Here is a 27938-nt window from a genome sequence, read left to right on the forward strand (position 1 = left end):
TTGAATTTCAATGAAAAAAGAACTTTATCGCCTTTTCCAAGTATTTTTTCAGTGCTATAGAAAGCCAATTTTCTCAATATCCTTTCCTCCACTTTTTGATTGCTAATTGCTTGAGAGGAAAATTTTGAAAGAAGAGATTGTGTGATTAGTGAAAAACTCAGTAAGAAGGAATACAATGTTTGAGAAGAAAATCTTGAAAGAAGAGATTGTGTGAGTATACGGCCTTTTCCCCCCTTTTTTGGGTATACGATTCTTAATAGAATATTGAGAAAGATACTGTATTTTATCCCAATTAAATATTGATCGAAGATATCCTAAAAGAATCTGGGGGAGATAATCTAATCCCTTAAAAAGTGGGATATGTTTAATGACATATAATGATATTAAAGATTTAAGAAGTAAATAAAGTTTTATAAAATAGGTATAGAACGTAAAATAAATATTTTAAAAGTATATGGAGTTAACTGGTGTTTTTAATGGGTAGACCACATAGATTATGCTAAATTATATTTTTGGTGAGAATCAAAGTTAGTGTAGCCTACCCGCGCTCTCGCGCCACGGTGGCCCACGTGAGATATTTATGAAGAGGGAGATGCGGGCCGTTCACGTACAACCTTTTCACGTGGCAGACAAAAATGACCCTCTCTCCGCTTCCTTCCAACCATGCTACTCTCGAATATCCAACAAAAAATCCGATGAATCACGCAATCCAATCTTCACACTTTCACTCTGCTTAATTTCACAATTTAGTTCTTTCCGGAAAATAAAGATGACGGCATCGCCCGTGGTGGCGATACTTCCTGCTCCTCAGCTTTCATCCAATAATTTCAACCGCTTTTTTATTGCTCCATATCGTGCGACCCCCATCATAGGGTAATTTTTTTTCTGAGATTTTCCAGTTGTTGCAATTATTTCCGTGCAGTAGTAGATAAATTCACTCTTTTTTTGCCCTTTTGGCGGCAGATTGAACTCGAGTAGAAGGCCTTCCGCTGAATTGTTCGGGCAGAATAGTTTCAGTAAGGTAGGATACCCTTTCTTATTGTTATATTTAAGATTGTGGTGTCACAATTTTCAATTTTTTGAAAAGACAAAGATGAAAGTCAATAATATAGTGTCTCTTGGCTTTAGTTAGACAAGGGAGCATCACAAGATTAGACCTGCTAAGGTCTATGCTCGTCGTGCTGAAGAGCAGCGTGTGATCGAGGTACTTGCATTTCTCTCTTTATATGTGTATATGTGTACATTGTTGCTTGGAGAATTTGAATTCCTTCTTTGCTAAAAGACTAATACTTTTATGTGCTTATTTACGTATGTCTTTGCTGTTGGGAATTAAAGATGTCATTTGTTTAATGAATAATGTTGAAAGATCTAATGGTGGTTCTCCAATTTATCACCTATCAAGTTTTAGATGTTTTAAATTGATCTTGGTTCCTGTGTAGACGTGGAAATGAGATTTCTGTACATTGGGCTATCCAAATGGCCTCTTAAGAGCGAATATACACTAGGAATCAGGGGCGGCCCTTCCATAAAGCAAGTAAAGAAATCGCTTTAGGCTCCATATTTGTGTGTGTGGGGGTGGGGGGGGGGGGCATTTTTTGTTGTATCTAATAAACTCTGTATAAGCTTAAAGAAGAGTTCTGTAAAGTGAAAAAGTTTGATTTCTTTCTTCAACAAATATAGAGAAGAAGGATTTGCAACTGTTATGATTTCTACCAAGGAAATTGCACTTGAAATGAATATCGAACCTGAATTTCGTAAGAAACATGTGATATATAGGAAGTAACACTTTGATGCGAATGTTGATTATAAAATCTCAATCTTTCGAAGAGTCCTTTAGAGTTGATTACTTTTATACATAATAGACAAGGCTATTTTTTCACTTCAAAATAGATTTGAACAATTCGAAGTATATGAAAATATTTTTGGTTTTCTATTTGGCAGTAAAAAGTAAAAACTAAGATCAAGATGTTGGAAATTTGAAAAAATATTGCCTTAATCTTGAATGTTCCTTAAAGCATAATAATCAATTTGATATTGATGGTTTAGATTTATTTTCTGAATTAAAAGTATTAAGGAAAATAGTACAATTAGAAGATAGCAGTTTAAATGATACACTTAATCAAATAAAATTCTTTTCCAAATGCCTAAATTGCTTATGAAATAATGTTCATAACTCATGTTACCGTTGCTTCAGCGGAAAGAAGTTTTCAAAATTAAAATTGATAAAATCTTACCTAAGAACAATAATGTCACAAGAAAGGTTCAATGGATTAGTTATATTGTCAATTGGGAAATACTTATTAGGAGTTATTGATTATAAGAAAATTATTAATAACTTTGTATCTAAGAAAAGCTAAAATAAATAGACTTCAAATAAATAATAAAAAAAAATTAAAAATTTAAGGCTCCTTGGCTTTAGGCCACAAAATTCGTCGGGCCGCCCCTGCTAGGAATGTTCATGAGATGAAATATGAATTGGTATTAAAGTTTGTTTAAGGCGTAAGAAACTTTTGCAAATTCTTTACTTGCTGAGCATAAAATATCCTGTGTAAGCTTCTGAAGTTGGAATTCTAAGCATGAAATGCACATTTTTCACTATTTGATTGCAAGGAAAGTTATGAGCAAATATATTCCTAGAAAATTGAAGTAAAAGATATTAACACTTGCTAAGCATGAAATAGATTCCGTTTGTTTGCAAAGAAAGTTATAAGAAAATGTATTCCTAAAATTGCATTAAAAGAAAATTAACACTTGCTATTTAAAAAAAAAAGGAGGAGTTCATCAAAAAAGATCAATGTATGTGGTATTGATGTAACATATGAGGTTTGATTCCTACAGCTTCCCTTCTAACCATCTGTGAAGTCAACAGATTTGATTTTCATGCACTTCTCTTTTCCAGTGAACAAAAAGTCTGTAGGCAAATCCTTCTTATTACATGGTTTTCTGGGTGCTGTACAATTCCTTGAGATTTTTCTATTTGGGAATCTGATATGCTGAATTACAGTCTTCACCGTTTTCTTTCATCATGCGCAAACTAGGAGGACATGTTTAATGACTTAGTTGGGTCACCGAGATCTATGCTAGTGCTTTGTTTCAGAAAGTGGTATGAGCACCTACTTTAACATGCCACATTCCAAATCAGACTAAATCAGAAGATATCCATTGTCAGAAATAGTACGCTTCACGGCATTTGACCAGTACTAGGTACTAGCTGAAATCACAATTCTACCTAGACACATTGTGAAAATTATCTTTTTTGTGATGTTCACTTTTTCTGGTGACATTAATAGAGTGATATAGGAATTGATGGAGCCAATTGCTCTTATCTCACATATGATCTTCTTATACGATGCAGATGGGATAATCCTAACTTATCCTAATTTTGTAAACCAAACGACTGCTAATTTTGCTTTCTTTTGTTTGTTTCATGTTTTGACTGACCTTTGTTCTTGAAAGCGAACAACTATTGCTACTGTTATATGGAAAACTAATGATTTGATTTCTTTAATGTGCTCATGATTTTAGGAAGAAGCTCCTCAAATGCTGGAGACTTTCCCTTCATTTGAAGTTACCCCTGGTCTTGCTCATCCACTTGGAGTATCAGAAATTGAAAGTGGAATAAATTTTGCAATTTTTTCTCAGCATGCTTCTGCAGTTACACTTTGTGTAATTCTTCCGAAGAGGTTAGGCTGAAATCATGCTTTTGGATTGTGTATTTTGTTTTCTTCGATAATTCAATTCTAGTCTTAGTTGCATATTCTAGCTGTTTAGTTCTTCGATCGGTATTCCTGCCTATTAAATTTTGTTTAGATGTAATATGTTCTAATGTCTTCGTTGTCCAGCAACTGGTTTGCGTAGTTATTCATAGTCTATATTTTGATAAATCCTCAAATATCAATCAAAACACCATATCCGTCAAAACCCTAGGGAAGAACTACTCCATAGATATGGAGAAATTCATCATAAAGACATTGTAAAGCAGGGGGGGGGGGGGGGTGCATTACAGCAAGTGTAAAGCAACTTATAGACATTGTAAACAATATGTACAACACTTCCATCTTAGAGATGGAGGACCGTGTGTATCAGAATAAATATGTTTTTGGACCTTCTCTTTAAAATTCAAAGTGGATATTCCTGCACGAGTCTCAACTTAGAAGCATGTTAATGAAAACGCTGTTGTGTTTTCTGGTGAAGCCGGCGTGACATTTTCTTATGTAGTAGTTGACATCGTATCACCTAGAGATTCCATTATGCATTTACTGTGTAATAATTGTCCAAATGAGGTGATACACAGGATAAAGTATCATACAGACATGCACTTACAAAGACAGTGAACTAGTTTGAAACTACCCGTTCAAGCATCTTGCCAAGGCAAAAACTATATGCCCTTGTGGGGTCATACTCAAATTTTCTCTTCTCATTTGTATATCTGCTTAAAGCATGCTGAGCCAATGTACTTCTGTGGAATGCCTGACAGTGATGGAATGATTGAATTAGCGCTGGACCCGCAGAAGAATCGCACGGTGAACATATGGCACATATGCATTAAGGTAGTAACTTAACTGTTTTATGTACCTTCATTACATATTCACTCAGTCACCATCGAAGATTGCATTCTGGCCTGTGATACCGTAGTTTAGTCACATCATGTTGGTTGGCCACTTTCTACTCCCTTGTTGCTATCTTGGTAACCTGCTCCCTATTTTGGGCAGTGTCAAATGATTGATCTCTTTGTTTGATTAGTATTCTAATGGGTCCATAGTTTCAATGTAAAGTAAACATATTGAGGTTAGACTTCTGAACTTTCACCAAATTATTTGGCCATGATAATTTGAGTATGATTTTATTTTCCTGCATGAGAATGCACGGGAGAAAAATCTATTTTTTAATTTTCACCAAATTATTTGGCCATGATAATTTGAGTATGATTTTATTTTTTTTAACAATGATACAATGTGCCCTATATATAATCCATATTATACTCCTACTACATATGGGACTAGGGCATATTCTTCTCGTACTACATATTGGACTAGGGCATTCTACTCCTACTACATATGTGACTAGGACTATTTACGTATAACTATCTAAATCTCCTCCTTAAGCTGGTGCATGCAAATCATATGTACCGAGCTTGTTACATATGTAACTAATACGAGGACCAGTAAGGGACTTGGTGAAAATATCTGCAAGCTGATCATACAAGGCCACTAGACTCCCCTTGAACAACAAAACCAGGTGGTTGCTGATAAACAGAAGTTGGCCGAAAAGTCGCCGGAAAAATTTGAAAATAGTGAGACTAAGCCAAATTCCACACTACAAAATAGGTTCTAAAACACTACTAGAAATCAGAAACATTTCCGGAAATTACTGTTCACGTCGGAAAATTACTATTGATGCCGAAAAAAATAAAAGTAGTGAGAATTTGATGTAATTTATATGAGTAGGCTTGGAATCACTGGAGGAGTACTGAAAAAGTTTTGTTAAAAAGTGACAGGAATGGCTCACACGCGCCGGAAAGGTTACCGTAGCTCGCCGGAAAATTCCAAATTCTCGGAATTAGTAGGAAATTGTACTAGGGACTCTGAATCACCACATGAAACAACTATTCTAAATTTTTTTTTGAAATTTATGGCTGGAAAGTGCTCCACGCACTGGCGCTTGTGTTAGATGCCCTCGCCTGAACCCTAGTTCTGGAGGCACGTGAGGGACTTTCTGCCGGAGCGATTGACTGGGGTTTGGTCGCCTGACTTTTCTAAACAAGATGGTAGTGTTGGTTTTCGCACAGGACTTACTGATGAAGAGATAATTCAAATCAACCTTGAGTCGTCAACCCGATAGACGTACGGTGACTGATTTTTTGGTTTTGAATTGACTGGGATTTGTGGGGTTTGGTCGCACAAGGGTTTCAGATCTGATGGTGGTACTGGTATATGCACAGTACCACTGTAGAAGTGATGAACCCTGAGAACAAGACGAAGTTGTCGGAAAATTGCACGGCGATGAGATCTTTCTTCCTGGATATCGCTGGAATGACGCACATGGATAATTTTCTTACTAAAGCTCTGATACCATGTGAGAATGCAGAGGAGAAAAATCTATTTTTTAACAATGATACAATGAGCCCTATATGTAATACATATTATACTCCTACTACATATGAGATTAGGACATATTCCACTCCTACTACATATGGGACTAGGACATATTCTACTCCTACTACATATGGGACTAGGACATTCTACTCTTACTACATATAGGACTAGGACTATTTACACATAACTATCTAACGTTATGTAGTTCTTTTATTCTCTTAGATTAACTTTCAAATTAAATCAATGTCAAATCTAATCTGAAGAGTTATGTTGTCCTAGAAATTCAAATAGCCTCGCATATATTTGGAGAGTGAATGGTACTGTGCTTTGACTTGACCTGACATGTTTTCCACATATTATATTCTTTGTCGACCGTTCCATCTTTTACTGAGAAGATCCCAGCTTAGGAAATCACAGACACTACTCAAACTTTCTTTCCATACTGGAGGAAAGTTCACTTCAGATAGATGAAAAGGAGTTACAGATCTTGCTAATATGAAAGGATTAAATAGAAGGGAACAAATTAGGGTGAAAGAGAAGTAATGTAAACTATCAGGATAACTGCAAAGTTATCTACTCGTGTCACCATCTCATCCATTTCTCTTGCACCTTTTTTGTACACAGCTTTGCTCCTTACCACATAAATATCCTCAATTATGATCTTTCTATTTTTTCTTTTCCAATTATTTCACTAGTATTTTTGCTTATATTGGACTTCGAACTAGTTCAAATCCTCAAGTATCTTCAAGTTTAACATTCACCAGTTTCTATCAATTTCGTGTTCTCAAATGTTTTCCTATCAATTTCATATTCTCAATGACCTTGAATGAATCTATAGTCTCACAGGTTTTTGTACTACAGGAACCTTGTACTGAGGGGATATATCAGCCGGCCTTTCCGCGGTTTCTATTTTAGTCACAGTTTATGCTGCTATGTTTTTAGTCGTTAGTATTGACTTATGCTATTATTGTCCTTTCTGTTACCTTTTCTCATTGTATCTTCTTTTCTCCATTATCTGCAGGAGTTGCCTCGTGGCGACGTCCTCTATGGTTATCGCATTGATGGTCCTCAAAGTTGGCATGAAGGGCATCGATTTGACAATAGCATTGTTTTGATTGATCCTTACGCGAAACTAATTGAAGGTCGGCGAGCTTTTGGAGATGTTAGCAACAAAATATGTAGTTTTTTTGGAACTTACGATTTCAATACCTTGCCTTTTGATTGGGGAGAAAGTTACAAGCTTCCAAATATACCCGAGGTAGGTTGAGAAGAATTACTTGAATGACTTTCTTGACTTGTGCAAATCAAAAGATAATTCGCTTGTATCTTCAGCTAATTCACTTATGAGCTATGACTAAGATGACAGAACTGTCGTTATTAAGTTCTCAGATTCTGTCACTTGGTCTTGTTATTTCAAGTAAGAGGAGTTTCAGCTTATTCTCCTTTAGTAATGTTGTTGCTTCTTTGGTAGTTGAGCTGTATGCTTTAGATCTGCTATACATTTACTCTTAATGCATATCCTTTTTCTTTTGGCAGAAAGATCTTGTTATATATGAGATGAATGTCCGTGCTTTTACTGCTGATGAATCAAGTGGTTTGGATCCAGATCAACAGGGAAGCTACCTTGGTGTGATTGAAAAGGTACTTTCAATTTCTACGAGTTTGTTTACTTTTACCAAACATTTGATTGGTCGTTAAAGTTTGGTTTATCTGCCTTAATAGCAGTACCATTATACTACGAGTTAAAGTTTCAATGTTAAAATTGTTGTTATGTTCTTTGGTCCTTTTGCTTATGTTGGATGTCTTTGATTCTTTCATCATGTATTATTAGCCTGTTTGGCCAAGCTTCAAAAATCAGCTTATTTGAGAAGTGTTTTTTTTTCTTTTTTCAAAAGTGCTTTTCTCAAAAGTACTTTTGATGAGAAGCAGTTTATGTTTGCCTAATTAATTTGAAAAGCACTTCTGAGCAGCAATTAGTGTTCGGCCAAGCTTTTAAAAAGTAGTTCTAAATGTATTTGTTTCAAAAGTGCTTTTCAAAAAAGCGTTTTTGGGGAGAAGCTACTTTTTTTGCTTCTCCAAAACTGCTTCTGCTTCTCCTCAGAAGCACTTTTTTTTCTTCTAAAAGCTTGGCCAAACACTTCAACTTTAAAAAAAAAAAGTATTTTTTTGAAGAAAAAGTGCTTTTGGGTTTTGAGAAGCTTGGCCAAACAGGCTATTAATCACTTACAGAAATTTTAAACTTATTTTATTCCTTTAGGTATCTGACATTCATTCATCTATAAGTGTAGATACCGCATCTTCTGGAGCTTGGTGTTAATGCAGTAGAATTATTGCCTGTCTTTGAGTTTGATGAATTGGAGTTGCAAAGGCGACCTAATCCGAGAGATCACATGGTAAACTTACTTTATGCTTTATAACTGTCCTTGACTTATTCTTTCCTAGTGATTTCTGAAGCTACTTTATGATATTTATTCTTTCATACCTGTTGCCGGTGTGAGCTTGCTCACATTGCCGGTCCCAAGCCCGGATAAAGGAGGAGGATTGAGGTAGCTTGGCAGCTAGTATAAAATTTGCAAATTCATGATAAATCCTCATAAAACCTGTTAATTGTTTTTGTATGTGAGCATGCACGTTGTGCTTCCTCTGATGTTCACAACTCTGTCATTGTTATGGCATAACGCATCAGTAAAATACCAATGCTTTGAATGGTAAAGGAGAATTAGTATTCTACTTTTATTGAGCAACGATTCACTAGAATGCAGATTCTTTCAAATGTGACTAAAAGACTCTTAAAGTGGCTGGTTGAAATAAGCTCAACAACTTTTACTATATATATTAGAAGTAACTGCATCAATTTTATCATTTATTTGAGGTATTAACAGCAAGTGAGCAACCGTTTACACTTTCTGTCCCCATCAAACTCATAATGCCCAAGATTAGACCATAATAACTGTGCCAAGTCAAAGTGCAAAGTTCAATTGTTGACTTAAGAATACTTTATTTCGATAATCCTTTTTCTTCTTCCCATCTACTTTGTTGTATGCTACCTTCATTGCTGGAAACTTGATGAAAAGATGCTGTGAGTATCTGTTTGATGTGCATGTATTCAAATTCTTCATTGACTACTATGGCTAATTAAAGGGGCAGAACGCTCTTGGTTTGTCTGAAGACTTTTGAACTCATGTTAACTTTAGATCAATACGTGGGGTTACTCAACAATAAATTTTTTTGCTCCAATGAGTCGATATGCAAGTTGTGCTGGGGGACCCGTCAGTGCTTCTCGGGAGTTCAAACAAATGGTCAAGGCCTTGCATGATGCTGGAATTGAGGTTCGCCTTGTATCAGCTTGGTCTTTAAAGAGCTTGCTACACATACCCATAATGTCTCCTCTACCTTTTCAACTGTCTATTTAATGATACTGGTTTCTCTTTCTCATGGCTTTTCATTCTACAGGTCATTTTAGATGTTGTTTATAATCACACTAATGAAGCTGATGACAAAAACCCGTATACCACCTCATTCCGAGGAATAGACAACAAGGTAAAGGAACTATCCAATGTAATAGGTCTTGGTCAATAAAGTTATGAATTAGATTTTCATTGCATGTAATGTACCTCAGCAAATTACTATGCTTAGGGAAACATCTACATTCGTTTTGATAGTAGGTTCATGGGGTTATTGTGTCTGTTAATAGATAACGGTTTCAATACTCATCATCATGTTTGAGATGTGTCTTGGTAGATGCATTAACTGTTTTGCAAGAATAGTTATTTTTGTAACTTCACAGAACTGTTCAACTCGAGTAGCCTTCGATTATGGAATTTGTGTAGATTTTAAGAATAAGAAAAGACTTCTTGTATTTATGTGTGTTTCTTACATCCCTAAGCAAAGGTATTTATACACTAGGTCCTATGACTATCTTAGGTAGGGAAATAAATTACAATCAATCAGAATAAAATCAAATCTCAATTAGAATCAAATCTTTCCTAATAATTAAGCCAATCAACATAATCGAATCTTTCCTAATAATTAAGCCAATCAACATAATCAAATCTTTCCTAATAATTAAGGCAATCAACACTCTCCCTCAATTTGGTGTAAAGATGTCGCACATGCCCAACTTGCAAACCATTGTATAAAAAGTTCGTTTGTTGAGATCTTTGGTACACATCAGCTAGCTGCTTTTCTGGTGACACATGAAACAAGTTCAAGACACCACTCATAACTTTTTCTTTGATGAAGTGTCGATCAATTTCAACATGCTTTGTTCAGTCATGTTGGACTGGATTATGAGCTATGCTGATGGCAGCTTTGTTCTCACAATATAAGGAAAGTTTCCACTTCTAAGAGTCTCAATTCCTCTAGTAACTTTAGTAACCAAAGAAGTTCCTAGACACCCTAGGCCATAGCTCTATATTCTACTTTCGCACTTGATCTAGCAACTACACTTTGCTTCTTGCTTCTCTAAGTAACCAAATTCCCTCCTACGCGTGTATGATAACCGGATGTAGATCTTCTATCATCTAAAGATCCAGCCCAATCCGCATCTGTATAGGTTTCTACCTGAAGGTGACCATGTTTGGAGAAAAGCAGACCTTTGCGTGGAGCAGACTTCAGATACTGCAAATGTGAAAGACAACTTGCATATGAGGATCTCAGGATCATGTATAAACTGATTCACCAAGCTGACTGAATAGGCTATGTCAGCTGTCAGGTCTAGTATGAGAGAGATAAATGTCTACCAACCAATCTCTGTTACCTCTTCTAATCAACTGGCTCTCCAACTCCTATTTGTTGCTTGTGATTACTTTCAACGGGCGATTCTGCTGGTTTGCAACTTGTCATAGCAGATTCTTTCAAGAGATCCAAAATATACTTTACTTTGAGAAATTAAGATTCCCCTTTTTGATCTAGCAACCTTAATTCCCAGGAAGTACTGCAATTTTCCTAGATCCTTGATCTCAAATTCTTGTGCTAATAGCTTCTTCAATCGGGTCATCTGTCTGTATCATCTTCTGTCATTACTATGTCATCAACATAAACTATGTGAAGAGTGAGTTTACCCTTGTGATGTCTTATGAAGAGAGTATGATCAACATTTCTTTGTTAGTAGTTGAAGGAGATCATTGCTTTGCATAATCTGTCAACCAAGCTCTAGGGGGGTTGCTTCATTCCGTACAGGGCTTTGTTCAGTTTGCACACCTTTCCTCGACTTTGTTTAGTATCAAATCTAGGAGGAATCTCTATATATACCTCTTCTGCTAAGTCTCTGTGAATAAATGTATTCTTCACATCAAACTGTTGTAAGTCCCAATCAAGATTAGCCGCACAAGATAAAAGAATCCTGATAGTGTTCATTTTTGCAACAGGGGTAAATGTCTCTTGATAATTCGCTCCATAAGTTTGAGTGAATCACTTAGCCACCAATCTTGCTTTGAATCTTTCAATCGAACCATCAGTTTTGTGCTTCACAGTGAAGACCCATTTGCAGCCAACCAACTTCTTGTCTGGTGGTGAAGTGACAAGTTCTCAAGTCTCTTTTTTTGACAAGGCCTTCATTTCTTTAATCATAGCTTGCTTCCATTTAGGATTTGCAAAAAATTTCTTCAATTTTGGGGAATAGACACAGAAGAAATAGACAAGGCATAGGCTCTATAGGAGGGATACAAAGAACTATAGGAGACAAAATTAGATAAAGGGTGTTTGGTGGTGCAAGATTCGACTCCTTCTCTGTGAGTAATAGGCACATCTAACTGATTAGGAAATATAGATAACTCACAATTAGAAGAATGTTCAACTTCGGTAGATTGCATTATGGCTTCTTTTGCTCTATCTCCTTCAGTAAGTTTTCAAATCAGGCCTATCCAAACACCCAATTGTTTCCGCCTGAATTCTTTCTCCAATTTCACCTTCCCTTGTGATGATATCATCAAGATGTCCAATACTGGAACTAGGTAGAATCACCTCTTCCTCCTTACACCTCTCCCCGAAGAGGTGATGAGGTAATACTGAGGGCTCAAATTCTCGAAAGCTAACATCCATGCTAACAAAAGATCTCCTTTAGGGAGGATGATAACATTTGTAACCTTTCTGTGTTTGAGAATACCCGATAAAACGCGCTTTATAGCTCTAGGATCCAGTTTCCCAAAATTCCTAGTGTGGACAAAGCAAACACACCCAAACACCTTTGGAGGAACAACATATTCATTCTCACCCTTTAAAGCTTATAGATGACTTTGAAAATCGAGGGTTTTAAGTGGCATTCTGTTGATAAGATAGGCAACCACTAGAATAGCATCCCCTGTAAGGTTTTGGTAGATGCATGGTGAATATAAGAGATTTTGCTACTTCTAACAAATGACTATTTTTTCTTTTAGCAACCCCATTTTGTGCACCAGTGGTAGGACAACTACTGTGATGGACTATCTGATTGGACTCCAAATAAGCACCAAATCTTTTATCCATGTATTCGTTGTCATTGTTAGTTCTCAAGATTTTTATTTTGGCATCAAACTGAGTACCAATCATCTTATGAAATGATTGAAAACAAGAGAAAACGTCACTTTTGGCTTTTAACAAATATACCCAAGTCATCCTAGTGTAGCAATCAATGAAAGTAACAAATCGACTACCAGACAAAGAAACAGTTTGGGTAGGACCCCATACATCAGAATGAATAGTCATAAACGGAGTTGTGCTTCTATTATCACTCACAGGATAAGAGTTTCTAGTTTGCTTGGCATATTCACACGCATCACAGAACAAAGATTCAAATTTGAAAACAAATTGAGATATACCTTCTTCAAAGCAAAGAATGATGGGTGTCCTAACCGTTTGTGCCGTTGTATTATTTCTTGGTTGACATCCTTACTGTCCCCAAAAAAGGTTTGACAAGAGTTTTGAATTCCATCTAATATATACAAGTCATCACGCAATCTACCACTGCCAGTCTTTTTCCCTGTTTGAAGATCCTGAAAAATACAATGATCGGGAAAGAACTCGATTTACAGTTTAGAGCTTTGGTGATGGCACGAACAGATAAAAGATTGACAGGGAACTCAGGGAGTTAGAGCACGGATGATAGTTTAATATTAGGAGTACAAACGATAGAACCTGTTCTAGAGATAGGTGTTTAAGAACTATTGGCTATTTTAACAGTATCTCCTTTAGCTTTAGGACACGGAGAATAGTTGTTAATGCCTTTAGAAGAGCCTGTCATATGTCTATTTGCACTAGAATTAACAATCCAAGAATTAAGGTGAGTAGCAAAGGCAGTAACTAATTGCACATAATTGGATGTGGCAACATTAGCGGAGCCAAGTTTGGCTAGGAGGTGGAGAAGCTGAATTTCATCCGAAGACAAGATTTTTCTAGAAATCGTTTCCTTGATTCTCTCTATATTTTCTGCCTATTCGGAGAGAAATTTGAATAAAATTGCTCTAAAATAATCTGCCTCGCAGGAAACCAAATCTGTCTCGACGGAACCTTAACTTCGGTGAACGGAAAAATCAAAATTGCAAGAATAGGCTCGGTATGTTCCAGCGACCCCAACAGAAAAGAAAATTCCAACAAAAAACTTACCAGAAGGAATTGTATTGCGGACAACCACCAAGAGAGAGAAAACTCAACCTCTTTGGTAAAAACGGAAACCTAGTGCTGCGAAGGAGATAACTCACCTCAAAAAGGCAGCAATGGCTCTAATACCATGTAGATTTTAAGAAGAATAAAAATTATTTTGTATTTCTGTCTGTTTCTTACATCCCTAAGCAAATGTATTTGTACACTAGGTCCTATGACTATTTTAGGAAGGGAATAAATTACAATCAATCAGAAAAAAATCAAATATAAATTAGAATCAAATCTTTCCTAATAAAGCTAATCAACAGAATCAAATCTTTCCTAATAATTAAGGCAATCAACAATTGACAGTTGTTTATACTCTCTGTTCTGCCGCTTAATACGGAGTGAATGATCGACCATCATATATAGTTATAATGCGAACTTGCTGCTTTTCCCCCTTCCTCTCCTATAAACCTTCTCAGTAAGAGCTTCATCAAACCCATTGCAGATGGATTTAACTCATTATGTTTTTCTCTATAATGCGTTGTCTCCTGCAAAACCAGATGAGACCAATTTTACTTTATTAAGTTCTAAATTAAACTATTTATATCGGATGGCCTTAATATTAGTTTCTTTTTTCCATTTTTACAAAAGCTTCTTCTCTCTCCCCACCCTCTCTTAGACAATATTCCTTGCCTTGACAATTTGCAGGTTTATTACATGGTGGATTTGAACAATAATGGTCAGCTGCTGAACTTCTCTGGATGTGGTAATTCAACCATAAACTTTACGACTTAAATAGAAGGAAAGTCTGCAGGGTTGTTTTGAGCATATCTCTATAATCCTGTCTTCAGGATTTTCATTGGTCATCTAAGATTGTTAACAATTTAACATGAAGCATAGTTTCTGAGGTATCAATTTTGGGAATGTCATAATGGAACATGATACAAACGTAGTCTAAATTATTTATTTGATAGGTAAAAGTAGTAAAGATTATTACCCTTTGTGGTTTTTGATTTACTCAACTAGATGTAGACAAATATAAGTCAGCAAAAAAGAAATGTGTTTCAGAAATTCTATTAGTACTCTTACTTTACTGCATAAAAAGTTCAGTGATGGGACTAGTGAAGAATTAACTGACGTGAGGCTTGATACACAAATCATACCCAAGAAAGATAGTTTCAAGTACCTAGGGTCTAGATCCAAGGTAATGCAGAGATTGATGAGGATGTTACGCATCGTTTTGGTGCGGGGTGGGTAAAATGGAGGCTCGCATCCGGTGTCTTATGCGATAAGAATGTGTCTCCTAAACTTAAAGGTAAGTTCTATATAGTATTAGTGAGACCGACTATGTTGTATGGGGCAGAGTGTTGGCTAGTCAAGAATTCTCATGTCCACAAAATGAAAGTAGTAGAAATGAGGAGGTTGAGATGGATGTGCAGGCATACCAGGATTGATAAGATTAAGAATGAGGATATTCAGGCCAAGGTAGGAGTGGCCTGCATGGAGGACAAAATGCGGTAAGCGAGACTTAGATGGTTTTGGCATGTGAAGAGGAAAAGCGCAGATGCCCCGGTAAGGAGGTATGAGAGGTTGTCAGTAGGAGGTTTTAGAAGAGGTAGAGGTAGGCTAAAAAAGTATTGGGGAGAGGTGATAATGGCTTTGCTTCAGCTGACCGAGGACATGACCCTTAATAGGAAGGTGTGGAGGTTGAAGATTAAGGTTGTAGGTTAATAGGTAGTGGTGCGGGTTTCCAGACATTTCCAGTGTTATTAGTAGCAGTCTTGTATTCTAATATTGTAGATTTCTATTTTCATGTTGTTTCTTTCCCCTTATTTTCTTTTATTTTGTTCTCGTCATTTCTTGTTGTTACTGCTCTTTTCTCATTTTTCCTTGTGCCGAGAGTCTATTGGAAATAGTCTCCCTACAGTGGGTAAGGTCTGCATACTATTTTCCCTCCTCAGACCCCACATGTGGGATTATACTGGGTTTGTTGTTGTACTTTAATGCATAAAAAACATTGTAAATATTTCTCATAAATAATTTACTCGAAAGTCCTCTAAACTTAAGAAGGCTTTTCTCGTTATGAAGAGTTCTTAGATTATAGTACAAACTACCTTTAGACAATTGCATTTTGGGTTAAGCTACAGTGGTGTTTTGTTCCCTTTCCACCAACCAAAAAACTTAGTTTTCTCATTGTTGAGCTCTTCTTATGATTTCACATTGTTCTTCCCTTTTCAAAAGGGATAGTTATAGAGTTGAACCTAGGAAGGAAAAAGATGTAAAGGTCTAACTACTAATGTTCATTTTACTTCATGCTCATCTGTTGCTAGTCTGAGTTTCCTAGATTTATAAGAGTGATTGAAGTTCTGATGCATACAGTTGCACATGATTCTCTTATTGCGTTTTCTTTCTTTTGCCTTCATAAGAGCACTGAGATGCAATACTTTGGTCTTTCCAGGAAATACTTTTAACTGCAACCACCCTGTAGTCATGGAACTTATACTTGAAAGCTTAAGACACTGGTACATTCATTTCCTTTCACTTTCTGGTTGTCTGCTTTGGAGTTAGCTGCATTTTTACAGTTAATTACTCACTAATTGGTATCAATATATCATTATTTTAGTCACAACTAAACGAAGCTTTTCCCGAAGGTATGTGATTTTGTCTTCAGTTTTTTGCCCAACACATGAAAGGTACTTGCAAATGTCAAAATTCTATGTACTTGTTCAATGTGCATAAAGTGTGTCACTGACATCTCTACTGTCCGCTTTGCCGTATTCCCAATGGTTTTTGTGATGGGTTCCACAAGAATTGTACGTTCCCATGTGAAATACTTAGTGTCTAGCAAACTATGTTCATTGAGTCCTCTTTTTATTTTTTATTTTTTCTTTTGATGAAAATAATAACCAGTGGAACCTCTTTCCAGGTGACACATACAAAGAGACCCACTAGCAGTCGAATAACTAGTGAATGTTAGAGATAGTCAGATAGAGACATATTTCAATGGTTGGTTTGTTTTTCTTCTATCCCATATATCTTTTTTCTTCGGTTATTTACTAGAGCATCTATGATCTGGAAGTCGATATGGGGCAAGTTTCTGGATCTGTTATGACATAGCCTTGAACACTTAACCGACTCTTTACTTGGTTATGTACACACAATGGTGTAAGCAGTCTTGCAGGTTGGTCAGGTGACATTGTTGAAATATATGCTTTCTTGAATGGTTAGAAGTTTCTTGGAATGCTGATATGTTCACAAAATTCACTATGTTGGCTCCTATTGGATTTGATAATGGAATACTTTGTCCAGGCTTATCGTTCTCTTTTCCTCCTCTGTTTTCAACGGTCTCTCCATATGCTTGTTCATATCTGCAATGCGAATACTTAATTGAAGTTATTACAGACAGAATGAACATTTTGCATCTTACCCCGGATGATTTGGTTGGATTCTCAATTAAATTAACTAACCTTTTTCCCATTTGATATTCTCTTCTACCTTGTGCTGGAGCAACTAAAGGGTCACCGAGTATCATGTCGATGGATTTCGCTTTGATCTTGCTAGTGTTCTTTGCCGAGGGACAGATGGTACTCCCATTAATGCTCCCCCCCTTGTGAAGGTGAAGCATTTATATACCTTTTTTCATAATGGTGCATCAAAAAGAAATTCTGTGCGATGGAAAGCAACATAATAAGTTGATAGTGAAGTGACTAATATTCCACTGGCATTCGCAATTTTCATGTTCACCTCAACCCTTCTCTATCATCACCTTTTTCTTCTTGTTTTATCTTCTTTCTTGCTTCTTTGATTTTCCATTTGACTTAGAATTTCATCTTTATCACACTCAGCTCCAACTTTTCATGTGTTTAAAAAAGGATGACTGATAAATGCAGAGAAGGCTGAAATATGATGAAATGGTGCATTCTTGCTTGTGAATGAACAAGATGCTACATACTTGAATGAAGTGATGCAATATTAATAATAATAGGTTAATGCAGGCAGATATTTGTTCTTGAAATAATGAATCTTTTTTACTCCCTCTGCTTCATTTATGTGACGTAGTTTGACTCGGCACAGAGTTCAAGAAAAAAAATGAGTTTTGGTACTTGTGGTCTTAAAAGCTTAAAAGGTAAAAACTTTGCGGGGTCATAACATTTATGTGACTATAAAAACTTCTATTTTTAAGAGTAAAATAAAAAGTTCAAAGTTAAATTCTATTTTATTGAAATGGACTAATAAGAAAAGTGTGTCACATAAATTGAAATGGAGGGAGTATTTGCTACTGAGATCGTAGACTTATTTTGTGGGCCTTTTGAAGATAAAGAACTTAAAATTCTTGAAATGAGTGTTAGATCAATCACACTAAAATAACTGTTTAAAAAGCCATTACAGGACTGAGTTTTTCCTGAGTGAGCAGGATTTCTTGCTACATTCACGATATTATGCTCATTCTTACCTCAGATTTTAATGGGTGATTTAGCATAAGTGTAGGCACGCTAAGCCAATGGCACCGTGTTCCTGTTAATCTATGAGAGTTAAAGGTTCATAAATATCCTTGCTGTCAACAAATGTTTGACTTGGAAGAGTTAAACTATCAGTGAACCGACAATAGCATTGAACAGTAATTCTGTCATCTTTTCTTAGATGCCCATAGTTTTAAGTATACATTGATGTTCAAAGATTAAAAGTTCATAAAACAATTTAGTGCAATGCCAACTATCAAGAAAAAAAAAAATATATTGCGATGCAAAGATAATTTTCATTTGTAACTTGGAATTTACCTGAGTACTACTTTTACGAAAAAAAGCTCTCCACACGAAAATGATTTAAGTTGATTGAGAGTCATATTATTCCCCATTTATAGGTTCTGGCTTGAGGAGGATGTTTTTGATTTCCTCTTTCTTGATTGTAGAGCAGTAATAATCATCACCTCTTGTACTTCCCAGATAATTTTCTTTAATGCTGCAGGCGATTGCCAAAGATAGTGTACTGTCGAGGTGCAAAATTATTGCTGAGCCATGGGATTGTGGAGGCCTTTATCTTGTTGGAAAGTTTCCAAACTGGGACCGGTAACATCTACAAGAACATTGTTTTATATTATTGATTTATCCTATTGATGAGAAAGAAGAAAAATCATCTATTGCATCAGATTGTGTGAATGTCAAAGGTTAGTGTGGTTGGATTTAGTCATTGAGTTGGTGGAAGGCCTAAAATAAATAAAATAAATAAATATGTCGGCTCTCTGACAACTTACAGCTTGAAGTGGTTATACAATTCTACAGGGTGCGAGGGCAGGCAGAGGTTTTTAGATCGTCATACCATCACCTATTATCACAAAGGATTTTCACGTGCTTGGCAAAAAGAAAAAAAAGGAGTAATAAAAGAATTGAGTCTGCACGTGCGGAAGCGTATTGCAGAGCTAAAATAAATAAGTAAATATGATGCCCCTCCTAACAGTTGAAATTTTAAAATGAAGTCATATCACAATTCATTGGACCTACGTAGAATTGAGTGATTCTATCCCAAATTCTGTGTAAGTGAAACGTTATTACTTTAGAGATGATGAAATGAGGCTGTTAGCTTGTAATAATAGCCCTCCAATTTTTTATCTGATGCCGGCTTCTTTTTATCATCTTTTGACCCCTTTTATGATTGTTTTATTAAGATGAGCTTTTTATAGGATCAGCAAGGTGCCCCAATTGTGAAATGTTTTAACAACAGGAGAAAAGAATCTCCTAATAGAGGGTCATCGGGTCGTTCCTAGCTCATTTGTATTGTTGTGAGGTGCCGGATAAAAGTGATTGTTGTGCTATAGCTTGATACTCTAGGTAATCACTGTAATCTGCTATGGTCAAAGTAATAGTCTGTTTGTTGGTGCTTTGTATCTGCTCTGGTCAAAGTAATAGTCACATGAAACATATAATGGTTGTTGTTGTTATTTGTTATTCTTGCATGGTGGTCAACTGTATAGTTTCCAACAAGTGTCTCAAATATGGCCTGGCTTGTCACAATTATTTGCAGTAGCATCTGGTACCTTTACCTTTCCTTTTCTGATAGCCGTTCTGGCCCTGCAAATTTCCATTCTTGGCAGCTAACAGATGTTTCAGCTTAATTAGTTTTTGATAAACATGTTGATAAACATGTATGTTCCATTCTCTGGCGAAGTTTCATAGCATGATACTTATCTTGATAAACATGTATGCAGGTGGGCTGAGTGGAACGGGAAGTATCGTGATGACATTAGGAGATTTATAAAGGTGACTCTAGGAGACAATCTGAATTGAAAATTTCATTGAATTAAGTTTGTCAGCGCAAACTTTTCCATTATATAACCAGTGAAGTACCAGGAAAAAACAGAAAAGTGACTAAATGTTTTCTCCTGATATAAGGAGGTTTAAATTGCATATATCCATGATTAGACATAAATTGATAGGCTTGTAGTTTTTGAAGCTTAGTTTGTGTTGATTAGCATGATTCAAGGAGATCTGATTTAGGAGTGTTGATTAGCATGATTTCAGGAGATTTAATTATATTTAGGAGATATAATTTTATTTGATTTGATTCGATAGATGAATTGATTGTATAAATTTATTTTATTTCCTTTATTAGCATTAAGAGCTTTGTATAAATTCCCTTGCTCATGGGATGTAAAATACACAGAAATATAAGAAGTCTTTTCTTCTTCTCAAAATCTACATGGTATCAGAGCCATTGCTGCCTTTTTGAGGTGAGTTATCTCCGTCACACCACTAGGGTTTCCTTTTTATCAAAGAGATCGGGTGTTCTCTCTTGGTGGCTATGCGCAACACAAACTGCTTCTGGTCAGTTTTGTTTTTGCAATTTTCTTTTATATTAGGGTCACTGGAACATTCCGAGCCTATCCCTACCCGTTTTAATTTTTCCGTTAACCGGAGCTAAGGTTCGCTTGAGACAGATTTTGGTTTCCACCGAGCATATTATTTCTGAGCAATTTTTTTCAGATTTCCTTCTGTTTGGGCAGAAATATGGAGACATTGAAGGAGACGGTTTCCTGAGAAATCTTGTCTTCGGATGAAATTAAGCTTCTCTGTCGCCTCCTAGCCAAACTTGACTTCGCTAATGTTGCCACATCCAATCATGTGCAATCATGTATTGGCTTTGCTGCTCACCTTAATTCTTGGATTGTTGATTCTGGTGCAAATTAAGACACATGACAGGGTCTTCTAAAGGCATTCAAAACTATTCTCCGTGTCCCAAAAGAGATAATGTTAAAGTAGCCAATGGTTCTTTAACACCTATCTCTGGAACTGATTCTGTCGTTTGTACTCTTAATATTAAACTATCATCGTGCTCTATGTCCCTGAGTTCCCTGTTAATCTTTTATCTGTTAGTGCCATCACCAAAGCTCTAAACTGTAAAATCGAGTTCTTTCTCGATCAATGTATTTTTCAGGATCTTCAAACAGGGAAAAAAACCGGCAGTGGTAGATTGCGTGATGACTTGTATATATTAGATGGAATTCAAAACTCTTGTCAAGCCTTTTTTGGGGAAAGTAAAGATGTCAACCAAGAAATAATACAACGACATAGACGGTTAGGACGCCCATAATTCTTTGTTTTGAAGAAGTTATATCACAATTTGTTTTCAAGGACTCGATTTGAATCTTTGTTCTGTGATGCGTGTGAATATGTCAAGCATACTAGAAACTCTTATCATGTGAGTGATAATAGAAGCAGAACTCCGTTTATGACTATTCATTCTGATGTATAGGGTCCTACCCACGCCGTTTCTTTGCCTGGTAGTTGATGGTTTGTTACTTTCATTGATTGCTGCTCAAGGATGACTTGGGTGTGTTTGTTAAAAGCCAAAAGTGAAGTTTTCTCTTGTTTTCAGTCATTTCATAAGATGATTTGTACTCAGTTTGATGCCAAAATAAAAATCTTGATAACTGATAATGGCAGCGAATACATGGAGAAAAGATTTGGTACTTATTTGGAGTCCAATAGGATGGTCCATCAGATTAGTTGTCCTTACACTAGTGCACAAAATGGGGTCGCTCAAACGGGCAAACTCACTCTTCTCATAGTTCATGTTGATGACATAGTAATGACAGGTTATGACAAAGAGGAGATGGACCGATTGAAGAAGTTGTTGGCACATGAATTTGAGATCATGGATCTAGGAAAATTGCAATACTTCTTGGGAATTGAGGTTGCTAGATCCAAAAGAGGAATTTTTATTTCTCAAAGGAAGTATATTCTGGATCTCTTGAAAGAAACTGGTATGACAGGTTGCAGACCTGCAGAATCGACCATTGAAAGCAATCACAAGTTACAAATCGGAGTTGGAGAGTCAGTTGATAAGGAGACATATCAGAGGTTGGTTGGAAGACTCATTTATCTCTCCCACACTAGACCAAACATAGCCTATTCAGTTAGCCTGGTGAGTCAGTTCATGCATGATCCCGAGATCCTCATATGCAAGTTGTCTTTCACATTTTGCGGTATCTTGAAGTCTGCTTCAGGGAAAGATCTACTTTTCTCCAAACATGATCACCTCAAATAGAAGCCTTTACAGACACGGATTGGGCTGGATCTCTAGATGACAGAAGATCAACATCCGGTTATTGTACGCTCGTAGGAGGAAACTTGGTTAGTTGGAGAAGCAAGAAGCAAAGTATAGTTGCTAGATTAAGTGTGGAGGCAGAATATAGAGCTATAGCCCGGGGTGTTTGCGAACTGCTTTGGCTGCAAAAGCTACTACAGGAATTGGGACTGTTTGAAAAAGGGAAAACTTTCCTTATACTGTGACAATAAGGCTGTCATCAGTATAGCTCATAATCCAGTCCAGCATGACCGAACAAAGCATGTGGAAATCGATCGACACTTCATCAAAGAAAAAGTTAAAACTGTTGTCTTGAGTTTGTTTCATGAGCCATCGAAAAAACAGCTAGCTGATGTGTTTACCAAAGGTCTCAACAAGCGAACTTTCCATACTTTGAGTTGCAAGTTGGGCATGTGCGACATCTTTGCACCAACTTGAGGGGTAGTGTCGATTAGCATGATTCAAGGAGATTTGATTTAGGGTATTTTTTTTTTTTGGTAATAAGATGTGAATATATTACCAGACAACCAACCATCAGTTTACATAAAGAGCACTCAATACTGTTATAGAACCAGTAATTGAGTCTCGATCACTCTCTCAAACAAAACAAAACACGACTACTAGCTACATATCCTATCCATTACAACTCTAGTTTTCCTTGCTTCCTTAGTACACTTTGTATTTGCTGCAAAACTAAACTACTCCCTCCGTTTCATATTATATGAGGTAGTTTGACTCGGCACGGAGTTTAAGAAAAAAGAAGACTTTTGAAATTTGTGGTCTTAAAAGCTTAAGGTGTAAAAGTTTGTGGGGCCATGACATTTGTATGGCTATAAAAGCTTCTCATTAAGGGTAAATGGGTAAAATGAAAGAGTTTAAAGTTGAATTATTTCCAAATTTAGAAATGTGTCATTTGTTTTGGAACAGACTAAAAAGGAAAGTACCTCATTTAATATGAAACGGAGGGAGTATTATTTAAATTATGTCCTTTGAATTGTCTCGAGTTTCGTGCTTGCCATATTTGATAGATTCCCGCTCCATATATCGCTATCATGATCTTCTTCTTAAAGATTCTCCAATGTTTCCTATTGAATGTTATGCATGGTAGCTACCACCTTTTGAAGTTGTATGTTGAGTCCAATCCATTGCTTTACCATTGTCCATAGCTGCACAGACCAGGTACAATCATGGAATAAGTGCACTGTAGTTTCAATACTGCCATCATCACACATCCCAAATGTTGTATTGTCGCAGTGAATTCCCATATCTCGTAGTCTATCTTTTGTCATAAGCCTCCCCTGCATAGCGAGCCACACTATGAACCTGTGTTTTGGGAGCATTACCCTGCTCCATACTAAACCATCTGCTTGTAACTTAGGAGCATCTCCTATTAGTTTCAAATAACCTTTTGTATTAGAGTAGTGCCCAGTAGCCGTTAGGCAATACTTCCCATTGTGGTACCAACTTGTCATCCCTTGTTGAGCCTTCTCCAGTACCAGCTACTGTCCACCGGTGCGTGATGCTCCCAAAAATTTATACCATTGTTCATATATATACCATGCACCCACTTCACCCATAAGTTATCTGCTTTCTCCATTATCATCCATACCAATTTCCACACAGCTGCTATATTCCAGTTCCTACATCCTTTAACATTCAAACCCCCTTGTGCTTTTCGTTTACAAATTTTCTTCCAAGCAACTAGAGAAATCTTATTCTGTTCTGCCGTACTTCCCATAGAAACTCCCTGCACTTCCTGTCGACTTCATTTAACACACTCTCTGGGCCAGAAATTGTATAGTGAAAACAATACAGAGTTTATAACTTGTAATTTACCTGCATAAGATAGATTCTTAGCACATTGGCTCTAATTCTCTCAGTAATCTTCATAGTCAATTGATGACATTCCATCTTATTCGACTTCTTAGTTAGGAGTGTTGATTAGCATGATTTCAGGAGATTTGATTATATTTAGGAGATCTGATTTTATTCGATTTGATTTGATAGCTGGATTGATTGTATAGATTTATTTTATTTCCTTTATTATCCTTAGGAGCTTTGTATAAATTCCCTTGCTTATGGGATATTTCTTACACAGAAATATAAGAAGCCTTTCTTCTTCTCAAAATTTACAGTTTGCTTGTTAGATTTTGTAATTATGTTGTTAACAGATGGTGGCAATAAGTAGTAATGAGAGCAAAATTCACTCTACTGGAGATATATTCTTTTATTTAAGTCCCGTTCAATTTTTCATAGTTAACTGGAACTTTAGTTAATTGGTGTATCTATTTCTTTTCGAGTTTTCAATTGTTAAGAGCACCATATAGGATTTTACAATGATACCAATTCGCACTGTTTGTGCCATCCTACTGTGCCCCCTATCCAAAGAAAGCAGCTGGAAAAACAACATTTGGTACATTTATACAGTAATGCTCAGGTCCTCAACAAGTACGTACCTATGCATAGTCTGGGACACTTATGGAATTTCCAGAGATGTATATTTGAATATGAGGCACTTCCAGTCACATTAGTAATTGATATCTTCTAGTCCAAATGGTGTCGTTGTATAAAAGGATAAGGGTAATTGGATTTGCCATGTTTTCCCTTAAAATAAAGGCTTTTTTTCCATGTGGTTGGACATCTGACTCCTAACATATCTTAAGTGTTTAAAAAAAGTTAGAGTTTTATTCACCAAGTTCTAGCTTTGGCATATATCCACTTCGATTTTTGAATTACACTAGCATTTTCAATATGTAATGACTCAATTCTGAGATGATGTTTATTTATTATGTGAAGCTGTCCCGGAGAAGTTGTGAGAATGTAGATATTATCGGATTAACCGAAAATTAAGAGAGGAAGTGTGTTATTTCCATACCTCATTTAGCTGTTTCAGCTTTTTGGTTCTGCACAAGTATTTTCTTTGATTATAATGTTTATGTTTAATTGAAAATTTCCTTGAATATACGTTATCCTGATAAAATTAAACAGGGCGATGCTGGCATGAAAGGAAATTTCGCAACCCGTGTTGCTGGTTCAGCGGATCTATACAGAGTAAGAGCTACAGCTTCCAGAATCATGCTTTGACAGCCAGAAAATATTTATCACACTATTCCGTTTCCTCTGCCTCCTTAGTTATGTTTCTTCTTTTGCTTGATTCATTATATTTGAGCAACTTTCAATTCTATGCAGTAGCAAGTAGCTTTCACCAGTAGATTCCTATTTGAATGGATTGGCTTACTAAAGTATCTGATCGGTCAAATGCATATGGCTAGATTCTATTTGATCCTTTTGGTCTATTGAGCCATTCTATAAGTATAATATATGTTTCCGTTCTTTTTCATCTCCTCGTTATTAACATGATCATTTCATAATATATGAAATTGCCATTAGTCACAGAATGTATCAGTAGTATCACAGTTTGTCTTAATTTATTACCATCTCATTTAAGCTGATTTCATTGGGAATAAAGTACCAAGTTTATATGTATCTTTTTCTTCCATAGTTTAGAAGAAATCTTGCTGATTTTAACCATGTTTGTGTAAGAAAAGATCGTGTCTTTTACCAGAAGTAAGTGAAAGAAGAAGATAACTTCCCGTTCTTGAAGTAAAAGACTGAATCATGTTCAGAAGTTTTAGATTTGGATTTGTGATATCTATTTAACTCTATAATCTAAATCAGGTTTTAGTTTTTTTTTTTAAAATTAAATTTTGTAGTCAAGGCACTGTACTATGTTTTTTTTTTTATTCTGCAATGGACTTTGCAGGAATTGTGTAATGATGTTTATGTAATGGTCCCCCTTTTTTGATGGATCCCTAGTTGTTTTGCGATGGAGGCAACACTTGCGTCTGTATCATTTGGTCATAACTGTAATAAGAATAGGTTGCAGGCATCCTAGAAATAGCTATTTACTTTTTAGTTTGACACTGGAGTATCAGGATTTGTTCTTCTACGACTTTTATTGAAGCTTTTGTTGCTCTACAGTGCCAAGCTGGGTGGTTATTCCTAGGGAATTGACGAATTGTAACTCGGGATCTAGGACCATTTATCTTTCTTTCACGTCTAAGTTACTTTTTAATTCACTGTTAACAGCCTCTTATAGTACTTTGTTACCTTGCTTTTTTGAGCTCTAAGTCATCACCCATGCCTACTTTTCTAACACCATGCTAACCCGAATTATGTTCCCAAAACTTGTGCAAATAGTCGTGAACTCAAGCCCTAGGGGCTGTTAAGAGATGAATTAATTATTAGTTAGTTAGTACGTTTAGTAGTTGCCAGCTGTATAGGTCGTTAGTGGCAGTTACCTGCCAGCTCACTCTACCTCACTCTTATTATTTTTCTTTGTCTTGTGTATATATTGCTCTATCTGAGAACGTTAATAGATGGAGTCATTTTCCCATCTCCTTCATCTCTCTTGTTCAACTGCTGCGAACACATCTAGAAGCTTCTAGGGAATCTCCATTGGAGCTCACCTTGAGCTCATTTCTAGCTAATTCTCCGATGTTTGATATAGTATCAGAGCCTATTGAGTATAGAAATTTCCCCCGGCACAGGCCGGTTTCCGTTCAAACCCAACCCTGCCCGATCCCCTTACCACCGGGCCGGGCCGGGCCGGTCTAAAACCGGTCAGGGCCGGTCCGGAACCGGGCCAGCCCGCCCCGTTTGACACCTAGAACTAGGAGTGACTTCTCTCTTAGAATAAAATGAAAAATAAAAAGAAAATTGTGACAAAGGGATGCCTTATATTTGGCTTATGCATCTGTCATGCAAACAATTCTATTGGAAGGTTTACTTGGTCTATCTTTCATGTAGATCATTTGAATTTTTCATCAAAAAACTTAAACTTAAGCAAATTTCTATGCCAACCTAACATTTGGAATTCTTTTTATGCTGCCTCAACTTCACTGAGCTGATATATTATGTTTTTGCTTACATAGGTGAACAAGCGAAAGCCGTATCACAGTGTCAACTTCGTGATTGCACATGATGGCTTTACCTTGTATGATCTTGTTTCATACAATAGTAAGGTATATGTTTAGTTTGATATTTTTATTCTTCTTTAACGGCTTTTATTGTTGAAAGGAAAGGGTCATATATATCGCTCTACTTTCAAATATTGTTTGTATCTGTCCTTCGTCATACTATTCGACTATATATACCCCTACCATTATACCGTTGAAAAAAAATACCCTTCACCTGTTAAAGGATCCAGTCCCAGCCGTTAAATAGACAGGTGGAGAGTTGTTACACATTCTAAAATACCCGATTAATTTGCCCAAACCCTTTACCCGACCCTTCCTAGAATCCTATTCTAAACCATCTCTTCTTTCAAGCCCCAATCTCCTCCATTTTCCCCTGTAGAAGTCGCTGCAAAAATTCCAAAACTGCCGCCAAGAATACAAAAAGGAGGCAGCTTTACCACATTACAACCCCTTGGAATTGCACTAACCAAGCTCACCTAATCTCGAACACTCGTTGGACCGTGATCATCAAACTTCTCCTCCTATCACCTAATCTGGAATTTTCCTTCATGAAACACCATGTCTCCAATGCTAATAGCACTACCATCTGTAGTCCCAAAAAGCACCATGAGACCAATGCCATTGCCATCGCAGTAACCAGTATAGTTACCAAAATTATCTTCATCTTCTCGATATCACAGGTTTAATTTGCAAAGATGGACATTGACTCTTTTCTATATTA

The 27938-nt window shown here is 36.4% G+C and overlaps 1 protein-coding gene across 2 annotated transcripts in view; it reads left to right on the top strand.

Annotated features, from left to right (window-relative positions):
- Positions 1 to 594: 594 nt before the first annotated feature.
- The window catches only part of LOC109212100 (isoamylase 3, chloroplastic), a 36723-nt gene continuing 9379 nt past the window's right edge, over positions 595 to 27938 (top strand). The window contains exons 1-17 of one of the 2 annotated variants that reach the window (XM_019375708.1): positions 595 to 873; positions 964 to 1021; positions 1133 to 1204; positions 3526 to 3683; positions 4478 to 4550; positions 7117 to 7353; positions 7632 to 7736; positions 8384 to 8488; positions 9290 to 9424; positions 9549 to 9635; positions 14367 to 14424; positions 16117 to 16180; positions 17175 to 17274; positions 18624 to 18724; positions 19861 to 19912; positions 25227 to 25289; positions 27173 to 27262. In XM_019375708.1, the coding sequence (XP_019231253.1) occupies positions 770 to 873; positions 964 to 1021; positions 1133 to 1204; positions 3526 to 3683; positions 4478 to 4550; positions 7117 to 7353; positions 7632 to 7736; positions 8384 to 8488; positions 9290 to 9424; positions 9549 to 9635; positions 14367 to 14424; positions 16117 to 16180; positions 17175 to 17274; positions 18624 to 18724; positions 19861 to 19912; positions 25227 to 25289; positions 27173 to 27262 (1662 nt within the window). In that variant the 5' untranslated portion in view covers positions 595 to 769. Of the gene's footprint in view, positions 874 to 963; positions 1022 to 1128; positions 1205 to 3525; positions 3684 to 4477; positions 4551 to 7116; positions 7354 to 7631; positions 7737 to 8383; positions 8489 to 9289; positions 9425 to 9548; positions 9636 to 14366; positions 14425 to 16116; positions 16181 to 17174; positions 17275 to 18623; positions 18725 to 19860; positions 19913 to 25226; positions 25290 to 27172; positions 27263 to 27938 lie in introns of those variants that run through there. The other variant, XM_019375711.1, reaches the window with a different exon arrangement.

The sequence above is a fragment of the Nicotiana attenuata genome, unplaced genomic scaffold (genome assembly GCF_001879085.1).
Source record: "Nicotiana attenuata strain UT unplaced genomic scaffold, NIATTr2, whole genome shotgun sequence".
Lineage (NCBI taxonomy): Eukaryota > Viridiplantae > Streptophyta > Magnoliopsida > Solanales > Solanaceae > Nicotiana > Nicotiana attenuata.